The sequence below is a fragment of the Bos indicus genome, chromosome 24, assembly GCF_029378745.1.
Source record: "Bos indicus isolate NIAB-ARS_2022 breed Sahiwal x Tharparkar chromosome 24, NIAB-ARS_B.indTharparkar_mat_pri_1.0, whole genome shotgun sequence".
Taxonomy (NCBI): domain Eukaryota; kingdom Metazoa; phylum Chordata; class Mammalia; order Artiodactyla; family Bovidae; genus Bos; species Bos indicus.
This window is the reverse complement of record NC_091783.1, coordinates 23,686,184-23,702,465: the sequence shown is the minus strand read 5'-3', so window position 1 is coordinate 23,702,465 and position 16,282 is coordinate 23,686,184. Positions and strand designations below refer to the sequence as shown.

General features: G+C 38.5%; 1 protein-coding gene across 8 annotated transcripts in view; it reads right to left on the bottom strand.

Moving 5' to 3' along the window:
- Nucleotides 1-3,566: 3,566 nt before the first annotated feature.
- NOL4 (nucleolar protein 4) overlaps nt 3,567-16,282 on the bottom strand; it is a 464,847-nt gene continuing 452,131 nt past the window's right edge. For all 8 annotated transcript variants that reach the window (XM_070778763.1, XM_019986452.2, XM_070778758.1 and 5 more), the window contains one exon: nt 3,567-5,382. In XM_070778763.1, coding sequence (XP_070634864.1) covers nt 5,189-5,382 — 194 coding nt within the window. In that variant the 3' untranslated portion in view covers nt 3,567-5,188. The remainder of the gene's footprint in view (nt 5,383-16,282) is intronic.

The window sequence follows — 16,282 nt, the reverse complement described above, 5'->3', positions numbered from 1 at the left end:
CGCTTAACATATGCATTTATTACATTTGATTTGAATGTGTGATATTTGAGAATGCCATTAAAACAATTTCCTAAAGACCCTTTGTACAGAAGAAAAAATACAGATACAGCAGCTGACAATTATTTATAAAATGTTTGTGCTGCTGACTTGGAAACTTTACTATAGTGAATGGATGAAATACAGCTGGGTATGAGAGAGATTTAAAAGGGAATAAAAAGAAATTAAAATACTACAGTAGACAGAATAATCTCCCCTCCCTGAGAGAGATTTCCACATCCTAATCATCAGAATCTGTTTTATTACATGTTAAAATTAAGGAGTTAGGTTTGTAGATGGAATTAAGGCTGCTAATCATCTGACTTGAAAGAGGTTGTCATATTCTATTCATGTGGGCCCAATGAACTCAGAAGGGTCCTTAAAGATGGAAGAAGGGATAGAAGTGGAAGTCAGAGTTACAGAGAGATCCGAAGATGCTAAGCTCCTGGCTTGGAAGATGAAGGAACCCCAAGTCAAGGAATACAGGCAGCCTCCAAGCTAGAGTAGGTCAGGAAATGGATTCTCCCCCAGAACAACCAGAGAGAAACATAGTCCTTTCGATACCTAGATTTTAGCCCAGTGAGAATTCCAACAGTAGGGAGAGAGCAAACTAGCCAAGATGGCAGTGGTCAGGCTCTCTAATCCCATGGCCTCTCGCTCTTGCCCCATGTTTTGTAAATAATTAACATAACAGCCGAGATCACTCATAGCACTGAGCATGCGCATCATGAGGTAATCGCTTGGCCATGGACTACTTTTATTATATAAGCTCCACCTCAAAAGCCCTTGGGGCCATGTTATGTGATGTAATAATGGCTGCTTCGTCAGGCAGGAGAGAATAAACATGTCTGCAGTTCAGTCTTCTTAGCTTATGCCTTGCCTACCATGCACTCAACGAATAGTGTGTTCAGTGAGATACAGCGAAACAGTTGGCTCTGTGAGCAGGATCAGCAATACATCAACTTACCAGACTGTAATACATTTGCAGTGTTTGGGGTAATTTGTTACAGTTGCAATAGAAAATTAATACAGGTACATTCATACAATATAATACCATACAGTCTTCAGAAATAGTAAAGATAATACCTAATGATGTGGAAAGGATTTATGGTATACTTTTAGGACAGAAAGCAGATGGGGAAATACCATGCAGAGCAAAATTAAAAAAAAAATTTACTTGTATAGATAAACTTTGAAAGATACACTGTAAAATGTTATCATTGTTCTTCATGGATGCTGGAATTTCCCTCCTTATTTCCTGTATTTGCTAGGTTCCTTTCATAATCAGAAAATAAAATGTTGAAAATGATTGACTTTAAAACCTGAGACAGACTATTAGCAGAATTTTATCTCCTTTCAAAATAGTTTTAAGAAACGAGATTTTAATTCTCTTTAAATGGTAAACTCCTGTAGGTTAGCTTTTGCTTTACTGAATTTCTACATGTCAAACACAGTTTAAAACATAAACAGAGTTAATGTAATGTCCACCTGATTTATTTTTGGATTTTTTTTTTTAACAAACTAAAGTTTGAAACCTGGGCCTTGTGAAATTATTTTTGGCAAACCAAGACTAATCTTTGAATATTTTGTAAATGGTACCAGGATTAATTAAAATAACCAGATAGCACCTGCATAGTAACTGAAATCTCAGATGAATGAACTTCATGAGCTTTATGTATGAGCATTAGTTGGATAATCCCTTTTCTCTTTCCTTACCAGATTCACTACTGTACCCATCATGTTTAAAAACAAGTCACTGCCTTTCCTTCATGCAGTGTGTGTTTGATTTTCATTAGTGGTGGATTTTATGACTGCTCTTTATATCTGTAGAGAACATAAAGGAAATTAAACTTCCATAAGTTGGATAAAATGCTCAGTGTTTAGTCAAATGCTTTATTTGATGTCAAGTGCACTTTAATAACTATTATTTATCTTTTATATATAAATAAAATGGCTAAACTTTAGTATAAACTGGTCAGGTTCCAAGTTGGTACAGAATGTAAAGATTTAGTGTGTGTATAGTTGCTCAGTCATGTCCGACTCTTTGTAACCCTTAGGACTTGCCAGGCTCTTCTGTTCATTAGATTTTTCAGGCCAGAATACTGGAATGGGTTACCATTTTCCTCCTCCAGGGGATCTTCCCCAGCCAGGGATTGAACCTGCATCTCCCATGTCTCTTGAGTTGCTGGTGGATTCTTTTGAACTGTCAGGGAAACCCTGGGAGGGAACAGACCGGCCACCAATAGAGGGGGCTCCAGCATCGGGCCTGCCTGGGTCAAATGAGGGCTTTAGTTTTCATTCTCCTGGGGCTCCTAGCAAGTTACTTCATCTGCTTGAGCCTCGTTGTAAAATAAAAAGTGGCTATCCTGATCTCCTAGTGTTGTTGGAGGTAAAGGAAATAAATGCCTTTTCCATGTGTAAATAATCAGTAAATGGTGGCTATCATGATCTGAATGCCCTTTTTATCAAGTTGTTACTTTATACAACTTAGGAAAATTCAGTATCTACTTGTGTTTGCATTTTCTGCTGTTACTTCAAGAAATGTTTTCTTACTAAGTGTGATCAAGTAATACATATGTGACAAGAAACTGTGGCTGTATGAAAAGCTGTCTGTCAGAAGTGACAGAAGTATCTATGTGATCTCCATGTGGATGATAGTTTTCTATCACCTCATTTGAATGAAAATACGAACCTGCACCCAGTTCCTCCAAACTGCTTTATAAAGGGGATGTGACAGAGAATTACAAAAAGACCAGGGTGCTTTTCAGGGACAAGTTACAAAGGAAAACAAAGTGGTACATGGTTTTGTCCTCAGAGCTCTCCTAGGGAAACAGTGGGAGTCCTGGAACTCATTCTTCTAGATAAATGTGCAAAAAGCAGAAGGCAGGGGGGGATTTAGTCCTTGGTGGATGGGTGTGGGAGTTATAACTTGAAAATCAAATGAAAACAAAAGTGCCTTGCTGGCACTTGCCTTCTCCAATCAAAGTGCTTAATAAGGATCACTATTATGGATTTTTATATATAGGTTGAACCCAAACCTGGGTGTTACATTTTGAAATAGTAACCATGCCAAAGCCTCAAATACTATTCAATAACAAATACCAAAGCATAAAACAGGGACTTAAAAGTGGTAAGTTTTCCCCAAAATGCTAAATATGACTTAAAGAGCCAGATTAGTCATGTTAAAATGGGGAATAAAAGATAAATTCTTAAATCATATTTAATCAAATGAAATAGCTATGGTTTGCTAATTTGCTTTACTCCTTGGAATAAGTTATTTACTAGCCTGCATGTGGAGACTCTGGGGGACCTTGGGATGCTCTTGAAATATATTTGAACTGTCAATTTTGTGTTAAATGTAGATACAAAATAATATTTCATATGATTCCAAAAATTTATAAGTTTCCACAATCAGTATTTTAACACAGAAATCTGTTTATTAAACCCAACAAAACAAAATTATACCAGCCCTCAATATTTTGAATTTTCAATTAAATAAGCAAATTCTAAATCCACACCTTAAAAGATGTTTGTGCATCTATGTATTTCCAAAATACTCATATTTCAATAAGATTTTCACATTATATTCACCAACAGTATCACAAAAGTTTTTTTTTTTTGTTTCTTTTTTTGTTTACGTAACTGTAAGGAACCGTAATTCTAGAAACACTAGAAGAAAAAAGCATAGCAATGTCCACAGTTACAAGAAAAAGTGCACATTACTTGGTCACAACCACAGTCATTACTTGAAAAACTATATGTAACAAGTAGTTAAGAAATGTCACTGATGCCTTAAACTTATCAAAACCCAAATGACATAAATTTTACATGAAATAAGGCAAATTCAGGAATGCACAAAGAATCTGTAATCCAACCGAAGCTAAACAACAGAAAAAGTGTACAAGAAGCGTAAACGGATGTACTCCTCCCTAAATATTTTAAAAATAGGCTTGCCTCAGTGCACAAAGAACACCATTCATGGGTATCCAACACTATAAAATAAGGGTCAAGTGTGGGAGAGAGGAGGGGACAGTTCATTGTAAGTTGTGGCTATATCCACTGAGAGTTCTTTACATCATTTTTACCTACAAGTGTAAATTATACAAATCGTCTCAGGAGAGGTAATGTCTCTTTTTGGAAACTATTTCTGAAAGAGAAAAGAAAACAACACACACGAGTGCAAATTTTCAGATTGTCACTTGCAACGTCTTTAACATTCAGTCATCAACATCCAATGGCTGCTAGAAGGATGCCCGTAAAACAGCAGCGGCAATCCGGGGAGAGCAGCTGTAAGAAATCAAGGTGTGATTTTTTTTTTTTTCAATGATATGTCTCTTTTGAATATTAAAAAAAATTCTGTGGAGAAACCGCTATGGTAAAGCTGCAGTGCTGAGTGGGATGCTTGAGAACAGCATGAGTGCAGAAATGCAAGCTCCTCTTGGAAGTAGTTCCTGATGTGACGATTTAAAGAACATAGGTAAGGGTATCTTTTCCCCAGCATCAAGTGTTCTTTTTGTAGAAAGAATTTGGAAAGAGGAGAAGGCAAAGGGATGTGGAAAAGGTACTTACAGTAGTTTCTCAAAACAGTTTTCTTTTAGGACCTATGAAAAAATTACCAAAGTAAAAATGACAATTCTGAATGAAAAACAAGTTTTCTTTTTATAAAAATTACATTTTTTTTTAAAATACAAGATCCTTTTCATTGCTATATCCTGTAGCAACAAGAAATTTTGGCTTTTTTTTTTTTTTTCCTCCAGATACTGCAGCTTTCAGTCCAGTAAGTCAGTAGCAAATTCCACTAATATTTCAGCTGGACCTTGAACTATTTTTTTATACCACAAGCTTCTTCTGTTTTATCCTTGAATTAGGAATACACAGCCTTTTTTTTTTTTTTGCCCCAGATATTTATGCTGGCACACTGAAACAAAAAGCAGTAGGCTGGACACGTTAACGTATCTCAAGTACTTCAGAGGCCAGGGTTCCTTTGAAGCACCGAAACACATCACTTTATGGATCAAGGACAATGTGGCATAATGGAAGTATTTCTCTTAAGACTGTGCAGTTAAGACCAGACGCATCTCTGCTGGGAAATCAAAGTGTCATTAGTGGAAACTGCAAATTTAAACCTCAGTGAAGAGGATCGTTGTTGGACTCAGTTCTGTTGTAAAATAAGATTTTCCAGTTCATCTGCAGAACGCAGTAAAAATGCAGCGGATTCTCGATATCCCGCAACCAGCTGTCTCACTGCGTTGATTTCAGTTGGACTCAGCTGAGGTCTGGAGCTTGAACTGCTAGACGATCCTGAGCTGGTCGCCAACTGCCTCTTCATGCTGAGATCAGTGGGTCCTAGAAAACAGTCAGCACAGATGAGACATGAACAAGTTTTTTCCTAGAATCTTGAACATAAGCACAAAATAAATTAGTTGATTTAATTCAGCTATTCTTTCATGAGAAGCTACTGATACCCTTAATCAAATAAATACACCTGCTCTCAGAAAGATAGCTTGCCTGGAAAATCCCAGGGACAGAGGAGCCTGGTGGGCCGCTGTCTATGGGGTCGCATAGAGTTGGACACAATTGAAGTGACGTAGCAGCAGCAGCAGAAAGATCGACAAGGACACGATGGGAAAAGAATGGTTAAGTTTTTTTAGACTCTGGTCCAACCACTCTGGTGGTTGCTTCTTACTGCATAAAGACACTGAATACCTTAATATTTAAGTTTTCCAAAAAGTACATATTAAATCCATCTTCAATGCATAGGAATTTCTCTAGACTAGTGGAAAATGATGGGAATCATGAACACTTTTTATTTGCTACATTTGTTAACAAATCATTTGGACCTGACTAATTCAGAAGTGAGAAGAGCCTATATGGTGAGGCTAATGACTCCAGATTACAAACTTCACAATCTAGAACAGAAGAAACCGAGGACCACAGGAGTTCAAGGATACATTTAGAGGTCAATAACTTATAAGTGTCACAACAGGGATATGGGTTGGGTATTTTTGTTTCAGGCCAATGCTTTGTATACCAGGTTGACTACACTGGAATTTAGAAGTGTATCACTTTAGAAGTGTATCTTATATATATGATTAGTATAAATAAGACTTGGAATGCTGCTTTAGGTATTGTTAAATACCTGAAGGAGAGAGTGGGATGAATTGAGAGAGTAGCACAGACATATATACACTACCACGTGTAAAATAGCTAGTGGGAAGCTGTCATATAACACAAGGAGCTCAGCCAAGTGCCCTGTGATGACCTAGAAAGGTGGGAGTGGGAGAGGGGAGGGAGAGATACATGTATACATGTCCAATAAAAACTCCAAAAGTCCAATATTTATTTACATAAAATAATCATATGTTCACATCACCAACTGGATGGACATGAGTTTGAGCAAGCTCCGGGAGTTGGTGATGGACAGGGAAGCCTAGAGTGCTGTAGTCCATGGGGTTGCAAAAAGTTGGATATGAATGAGCAACTGAACTGAATGATATATCTACTTTTTTATGACATTTTAGAAATTTTTACTGAAAAAAGTGATTTAAAACTCTTAAATTATTTGTGTTTTATATGATTATTACCCTTGCCTGGAAAATTCCATGGACCGTGGAGCCTGGTGGGGGACAACTTCATGGGGCTGCAAAGAGTCAGACATGAGTGAGCAACTGAGAGCACACACATATATCTAGGCATTCATTTTTATATTCTTACTTTTCATTAAGCAATTATTATAATTATTAAATTTATAGTGAGAGCTTAGTCGCTCAGTCATGTCTGACTCTTTGCGACCCCATGGGCTGTAGCCTGCCGGGTTCCTCTGTCCATGGGATTCTCCAGGCAAGAGTACTGGAGTGGGCTGCCATTTCCTTTTCCAGTAATAAACTTAAAATCCTTGAAAAATATTCTTAAGCACATAAGTAGAGGCATGCTCCAAAACTGTAGTGATTATAGAACTTGAAGGTATTTTAACAGAATTTTTTCCTAACCATATTATAATTTTTCAGATAGTAAGATTCAATTTCCTAAACTAAAATGAAGGATGTTATTTCATCCTTCTAGTTTTCTGAGGCATAATGAAGACAGGTCAAGATCCATCCCCCTCCACCCTCTCTCCCAAAGGGAGAAAAGGACTTCTGTCAGCCAGGAGGCAAATGTCCCATAAGAGGCAAGTAGCTTCACTTGGAATTTAATTAGGACAGAGACAAGAGAGGTACTCAAGAACTCTGACATCTGGGAGAAACTTCTCTCCACTTCTGCCATGGCCTTTCAAAGCTTTGATTTTTTAGTGGGAGTTGGCTGCTATTTGTTCTCCTGTTCACAGAATCATGACACAGATAGAACAGCTGAAAGGGAGAGGCAGGCGTGCCATGCTTGCAAATGGGAATACTGAACAAGCAAATCATTAATAGCTACTGTTTGGGAGATTCTTAGTGGATTAAGAAAGCATCATGACATAAGAGGAGTTTGGGTCTCTGAATGAACCAACTTTAAATTTTACTTCTTTCCTTTACATTCGAGAATCCTAGTAAATATTTAAAGTATAGTTGATCTACCATGTTTTTGTTTCTGTTGTACAGTAAAGTGATTCATTTATATATATTAGGTTTTCCCTGGTGGCTCAGACGGTAAGGAATCTGCCTGAAGACCTGGATGTGATTCCTGGATCTGGAAGATCCCCTGGAGAAGGGAATGGCTACCCACTCCACTGTTATTGCCCAGAGAATTCCATGGATAGAGGAGCCTGGCAGGCTACAGTCCATGAGGTCACAAAGAGTTGGATAGGACTAAGCAGCTAAGACTTTCATAAGTATGTACATACATACACATATTTTTCACATTCTTTTCCATTATGGTTTATCCCTGGATATTTAATATAGTTCCCTGTGCTATATAGTGGGACCTTGTTGTCTATTCATTCTATACATAATCGTTTGCACCTGCTAATCCCAAGCTCCCAATTGATCCCTCCCCATTGGCAACCACAGGTGTTGTTCTCTGCCTAGTACAAATCTTTATGAAAGAAAATGAAACAGATTTTCCTCCCAGTTATGTAGATACCCAGTATCCAACTGACTGTCAGTTATTTTATAAGGTGTAACATTTTGTGATTTTGCTGCCAAGATGCTGACTGACCTCTCGAACTGGAATTGAGAAAGGGTGGGGCAAGAGCTTCAGTTCCTTTTGGGGTGAGGGAGGTTGTGATTTCATTCTAATATTGCAGTTTATGGATAACTCCCCACCTCTGGCTACTCTGAGGTCTACTCTCACAAACTGCAACATGGCTTTCATTTTCTTTCAGATCATTAGTAACATTGGCAAACTCTAGATGGCTCAGCAATTGAGAAGCCATTCACAGCTCTACTTTTTTCATTTTGGAAGAAAGTTGACTTCATTACCTTTGTTTTTTTTCAGATCTATAGGATTAGGACTGAGAATATAAATCAGAAGAACAAGGATTTCTTTATGTGACTGTTGATTATTAAAATCTTCAACCTTATGAGGTTGGTTAGTGAAGCAAAAAAAAAGAGAAAATATTCACAAATGAATAAATTATTTAACTAGTGACTACTCAAACAGCCCTTCCCTGTTTTTCACTAATATTCATTTCTGCCTCATTGAGTCAGTATCATACTTGAGTGGTTTGGATTAACCCAAACAATATCATGTAATTAGAATGCATGTCGAGTGTAAAGCAAAATTTAAAAATTTATGAAGATACTGAATTTAAAGAAGTCGAAAACATTCTTGGTGACCTGATCAAATTACAGACAAGGCCACTGAAAAGTGTGGTTCTAGAAGAGCAGAAGCAGTTAATAAGAAAATGAGAAAGGAAAATGTCTCACTAGATGCTTCAAGAGAAAATGACTTGAATATCAAATGTTAAGGCATACATTTAGGAAATGTGACAAGGCCAATTTTCTTTTTGTGGTTCATAACACTTTTTTTCCTATTTTTATTTTTTTTTTAAAACTTTTATTGTGACAGTTTCATGTGAAGAGCTTAGGGACTCAGTCATACATATATATGTGTATTCTCTCCCAAACTCCCCTCCCATCTAGGCTGCTACATAACACTGAGTAGAGTTCCATGTGCTATACAGTAGGTCCTTGTTGGTTATCCACTTTAAATATAGCAGTGTAGTGCAGCTGACCCTTGAACACATAGGGGTTAAGGGTGCCCACCCTGTACCATGGTTGAAAATCTCCATGAAACTTCAAATGTGCCTTCTGGCTGCTCTGCCTGTGTAGAGTCAATTAACTGCAAATAGTGTGCATACATGCATGATAAGTCACTTCAGTAGTGTCTGACTCTTTGTGACCCTTTGGATTGTAGCCCACCAGGCTCCTCTGTCCATGGGATTCTTCAGCAAGAATACTGGAGTGGGTTACCATGCCCTCCTCCAGGGGATCTTATTGACCCAGGGATTGAATCCATGTCTCTTATGTCTTATGGATTGACAGGCGGTTTCCTTATTACTAGTGCCACCTGGGAAGCCATGTGCGACTGTAGTATTTGATATTGGGGGGAGGGGGGAAACTGGAAGAGGATGCACATGGTTCAAATCCCATATTATTCAAGGTCAACTGTATGTAGTATTTTAACCCAAATGATGCAGATCTTAGTGTTCATTCTGAAAAGTTTGTTGTTCAATTGCTCAGTCATGTCCAACTCTTTATGACCCCATGGACTGTAGCATGCCAGGCTTCCCCATCCTTCACCATCTCCTGGAGTTTGCTCAAACTCATACCCATTGAGTCAGTGATGCCACCCAACCATCTCATCTCCTGTTGTCCCCTTCTCCTACTGCCTTCAATCTTTCCCAGCATCAGGGTCTTTTCCAATGACTCGGCTCTTCACATCAGGTGACCAAAATACTGGAGCTTCAGCAAATATTGTGCATACATGCACGCTACTTCACTTTCTCCTTTGCCTCCTTCCAATGAATATTCAGGGTTGAATTCCTTTAGAATTGACTGGTTTGATATCTTTGCTGTCCAAGGGACTCTCACGAGTCTTCTCTAGCACCACAGTTTTAAAGCATCGATTCTTTGGCGCTCAGGTTTCTGTATGGTCCCACTCGCACATCCGTACATGACTACTGGAAAAACCAAAGCTTTGACTATATGGACCTTTGTTGGCAAAGGGATGTCTCTGCTTCTTAATACGCTATCTACGTTTGTCATAGCTTTTCTTCCAAGGAGCAAGTGTCTTTTAAGTTCCTGACTGCAGGCACAGTCCACAGTGATTTTGGAGCTCAAGAAGATAAAATCTGCTGTTACCACTTTTTCCCCATCTATTTGCCATGATCTTAACTTTTTGAATGTTGAGTTTTATGCAAGCTTTTTCACTCCTCTTTCATCCTCATCAAGAGGCTCTTTAATTCTTCTCTGCTTTCTTTCATTAGAATGGTATCATCTGCATATCTGAGGTTGTTGATATTTCTCCCAGCAATCTTGATTCTAGCTTGTCATTCATCCAGGCCAGCATTTTGCATGATGTATTCTGCGTAGAAATTGAATAAGCAGGGTGACAACATACAGTCTTGTACTCCTTTCCCAATTTTGAACCATCTGTTGTTCTATGTCCAATTCTAACTCTTGCTTCTTGACTTGCATACAGGTTTCTCAGGAGGCAAGTAGGTGGTCTGGTATTCCCATCTTTTTTGCCATTTCCCAGTTTGTTGTGGTCCACACAGTCAAAGGCTTTAGCATAGTCAGTAAAGGAAAGGTGAGTCAGAACTGTTTGAGTCTCCTGCGGAGGTATGGATCAGGAGTGGCCTGCTGCATGGACAGGGGCTCGGGGTGCAGCAGACATGGGTATGGCATAAGCCCTCTTGGAGGAGGTTGCTATTAACCCACCACAGAGCCACCAGAACTTACACAGGACTGGGGAAACAGACTCTTGGAGGGTACAGACAAAACCTTGTGTGCACCAGGAACCAGGAAAAAGGAACAGTGACCGCCACAAGAGGATGACCTAGGCTTGCCCATGGATGTCCAGGAATCTCTGGTGGAGGCAGGAGTTGGCAGTAGCCTGCTGCAGGGTCAGAGGCAGTGAGTTCAGCAGTGCATGCATGAGACCTTTTGAAAGAGGTCTCTATTATCTTCATTACCTCCACAATAGTTTGGCCTCAGGTCAAACAACAGGAAAGAAACACAGCCCTGCCCATCAACAGAAAATTGGATTAAAGATTTACTGAGCATGGCCCTGGCCCATCAGAACAGACCCAGTTTGCCCCTCAGTCAGTCTCTCGCAGCAGGAAGCTTCCATAAGCCTCTTATCCTTATCCATCAGAAGGCAGACAGAATGAAAACCACAATTTTGTTATCCTCTTAATGTATCATTGAGCTCAGTTTACTAATATCTTGTTGAGTTTTCCTCTATGTTCATCAGAAATATTGGTCATTAATTATTTTGGTATCTTTGTCTGGTTTTGGTATAAGCATACTACTATAGAAAATCATCAAATCACAAATGAAGAGAGAAAAAGAACAAAGGACAGAGAAATTATAAAATAGCCAGAAAATAATTAACAAAATGGCCATAAGTACATACTTATCAGTAATTCCTTTAAATATAAATGAACTAAATTCTATTATCAAGAGATATATAGTGGCTGAATGGATTAAAAAAATAAGACCCATCTAAAGGCAACCAGTCCATCCTAAAGAAAATCAGTCCTAGGTGTTCATTTGAAGGACTGATGCTGAAACTCCAATACTTTGCACACCTGATGTGAAGAACTGACTCATTGGAAAAGACCCTGATGCTGGGAAAGATTGAAGGCAGGAGGACAAGGGGACAGCAGAGGATGAGATGGTTGGATGGCATTACTGATGTCCATCACTTGATGGACATGAGTTTGAATAAACTCCGGGAGTTGGTGATGGACAGGGACGCCTGCTGTGCTGCAGTCCATGGGGTTGCAAAGAGTCAGACATGACTGAGTGAGTGACTGAACTAACTAAATGCTATCTACAAGAAATTCAGTTCCAATGTAAGGATACACATAGACCGAAAGTAAAGAAATTGAAAAAGAGATCCATGCAAATGGAAACCAAAAGAAATCTGAGGATTTCAGGTGTAAAAATAGTTATATTTACATCAGATAAAATAGCCCTGGAGGAGGGTATGGCAATCCACTCTAGTATTCTTGCCTGGAGAACCCCCATGGACAGAGGAGCCTGGAGAGTCACAGAGAGTTAGACATAGCTGAGCAACTAAGCACAGATAAAATAGACCTTAAGACAAAGATTGTAATAAGAAACAAAGGTGGTCTTCACATAATGGTAAAGGAATCAATACAGCAAGACAATATAACATTTGTATATATGTATAACATTTGCATATGTGTATATATGTATGTACTTATATATAAAGCAAGTATTAACATACTTAAAGGGAGAAATAGCAGTGCAATATGGTAGGAGATTTTAATATCCCACTTAAATCAATGGATAGATCATCTAGACAAAATCTGTTAGGAAACATCAGCCTTAAATAACATAATAGATAATTGACTTAATGGACATATATGGAATATTCCATCTCAAGTGCACATGGAACATTCTTTAGATCATATACTAGGCCATAAAACTAGCCTTAATAAATTTCAGAAGATTAAAATCCTATCAAGCATTTCTGATCACAGTGTTATAAAACTGGAAATCAATTACAAGAAAAAGCACTAGAAAATTGACAAATATGTGGAGATTAAGTCACAGCTACATAACAACTAGTGGGTCAGAGAATAAAAGGAAATCAGAAAACACCTCAAGACTAATAAAAATAGAAATGCAACAAACAAAAACTTATGGGATACAGCAACAGCAATTCTAAGAGGGATGTCCATAGTGATATATGCCTACATCATGAAACAAGAAAGATCTCAAGTCTAGACCTCAAGGAACTATAAAAGGAGCAAACTAAGCCCCAAGTTAGCAGATGGAAGGAAATAAAGATCAGAGTGGAAATAAATGAAGTAGAGACAAAATAGACAATAGAAAGATGAAAATAACAACTATTCTTTTGAAAAGATTTTAAAAAGTGACAAACTTTTAATTAGACTCACTAAAAGAAAAGAGACTCAAATAAATGAAGTCAGAAATGAAAGATATCATAGAAATACAAAGGATGATAAGATACTTCAAAAAATCACATGCCAACAAATTAGACAACCAAGAGCAAATGGATAAACTTGTATAAACTCAACCTACCAAGACTGAATCATGGAAACCTAGAAAATCTCAGTAGACCAATTACTGGTAAGGAGATCACATCAAAAATCTTTGAACTAAAGTCTAGGAGCAGAAAATTTCACTTCTGAATTCTACTATACATTCAAAGAACTAATACCAATCCCTCTCAAACTCATCCCCAAAACGGAAGCGATGAGAACAATTTCCAAGTAATTTTTACTAGGCCAGCATTACCCCAATACCAGGTAAGACTCATCCTCACTGGGCCTTTTAAAAGTCTCTTGAATATTTTTATATAAAAATAAATTCTAGCTTTTAAAAAAACTACCCTTCAGCTGTACCCCCACTTTGTTCCAGCTAACACCCTGTGCAGAAAGCTCTTGCTTGTTTCCATATCTTTGTTGACTATTCCTATGGGGGCATTTGCCCTCCCCTGCCCAACCACTATTTCTTCTAAGTTGGGACACAGTGGTGCAGCAAGAAAAGCCAGGAATGGTCTGACTTGGGGCAGGCCAGTTAACCCGTCTGGAACTCGGTTTCTATAGCTAAAAAATGGGGCAAGTTATCTTACTGTGCTGTCCCACCAGACTGCAGAGAGGCTCCGAGAGAGGGAGTGAGATTCTAGCATGGAGACAGGTGCTGGGAGACAGTGTTCTGCTCACTCTGTCACCATTGCAATCCTCACTGCCCCCTTCCTCTGAGCCCCCACAACCCTCATTTGTACTTCCAACTTTGTTATTTATTAAAAAGTCCCCATTAAATATATATTAAAAATTATAACAAGGAACTATCAGAAAAGGAATGCAAACAATCACTTTTAATATCACATCAATAATAATAATAATATACTTAGGAATAAGCTTCACCAAAGAGGTGAAAGACATATACTGAGAATTACAAATCATTAATAAAGGAAACTAAAGATGATTCAAAGAAATGGAAAGATATAGCACGCTCTTGAATTGGAAGAATTAATACTGTTAAAATGGCATGACTACCCAAAGCAGGGGCTTTCCAGGTGGCACTAGTGGTAAAGAACCCGCCTGCTAACGTAGGAGATGTAAGAGATGCAGGTTCAATCCCTGGGTCAGTAAGCTCCACTGGAGGGAGGGCACAGTAACCTACTCCAGCATTGCCTGGAGAATCCCATGGATAGAGGACCCTGGTGGGCTACAGTCCATGGGACTGGGCAGAGTTCGATATGACTGAAGCAACTCAGCACATATGTACCCAAAGCAGTCTAAAGATTTAATGTGATCTCAATCAAATTACCCATGACACTTTTCACAGAACTAGAATAAATGATCTTAAAATTTGTACAGAACCATAAAAGACCCAGAACTGCCAAAGCAATCCTGAGAAAGAAAAAAAGCATGAGGCATAACCCTCCCAGGCTTAAGACAGTACTACAAAGCTACAGTAGTCAAAACAGAGTGGTGTTGTCACAAAAACAGACATACAGACCAATGGTACAGAACAGAGTGCCCAGGAAAAAACCCCATACATCTGTAGCCAATTAATCTTCAAAAAAGGAGGCAAGAATACAAAATAGGAAAGAGTCTCTTCAGCAGGTAGTGCTTGGAAACTTGGACAGCAGTGTGTAAATAAGCAAATTCAGAAAATGTCTTCACATCATACACAAAATTCCTACACACAAAAATAAACTCAAAATGGCTTAAAAACTTAAACATAAGGTATGACACTATTACAAAACTCCTAGAAGAGATCATAGGCAAAACGTTCTCTGGCATAAATTATACCAATGTTTTCATAGGTTGGTCTCTCAAGGCAATAGAAATAAGAACAAAAATGAACAAATGGGACCTAATCAAACTTAAGTTTTTACACAGCAAAGGAAATTATAAACAAAATGAAAAGATACTCTATGGAATGGGAGAAAATATTTGCAAACAATGCAACTGACAAGGGCTTAATTTCCAAAATATATAAACAGCTCATACCATTAAATAACAACAACAAGAAACCCAATTGAAAAATGGGCAAAAGACCTAAATAGACATTTCTCCAGAGAAGACATAGAGATGGGCAACAGGCACATGAAAAGGTACTCAACTTCGCTAATTACTAGAGAAAGGCAAAATCACTGCAGATGGTGATTGCAGCCATGAAATTAAAAGATGCTTGCTCCTGGGAAGAAACGTTATGACCAATCTAGACAGCATATTAAAAAGAAGAGACATTACTTTGTCAACAAAGGTCCATCTAGTCAAGGCTATGGTTTTACCAGTGGCCATGTATGGATGTGAGAGTTGGACTGTAAAGAAAGCTGAGAGCTGAAGGATTGAAGCTTTTGAACTGTGGTGTTGGAGAAGACTCTGCAGAGTCCCTTGTACTGCAAGGAAATCCAACCAGTCCATCCTAAAGGAGATCAGTCCTGGGTGTTCTTTGGAAGGAATAATGTTGAAGCTAAAACTCCAATACTTTGGCCACCTGATGTGAAGAGCTAATTCATTTGAAAAGACCCTGATGCTGGGAAAGATTGAGGGCAGGAGGAGAAGGGGATGACAGAGGATGAGATGGCTGGATGGCATCACTGACTCAATGGACATGAGTTTGGGACATGGACATGGGACATGGTTTGGGAGTTGGTGATGGACAGGGAAGCCTGGCGTGCTGCAGTTCATGGGATCACAGAGTCAGACACAACTGAACTGAGAAAAATGCAAATCCAGACTACAATGAGATACCACCTCATACCAGTCAGAATTACCATCTTGAAAAAGTTTACATTTCTTCTAAGATCAGGAGCAAGACAAGGGTACCCACTCTTGCCAATGTTATTGAACATAGATTTGAAGTCCTAGCCATGGCAATCAGAGAAGAAATGAAAGGAATCTAGATTGGGGAAAAAAAAAAAAGTAAAACTCTCATTGTCTGCAGACAGCATGAAATTATACATAAAAGTCCCTAAAGGTACTATCTGAAAACTAGAGCTAATCAGTAAATTTAGTACAGTTGCAGGATACAAAATCAGTACACAGGAATCCCTTGCATTCCTATACACTGGTGGTGGTTTAGTTGCT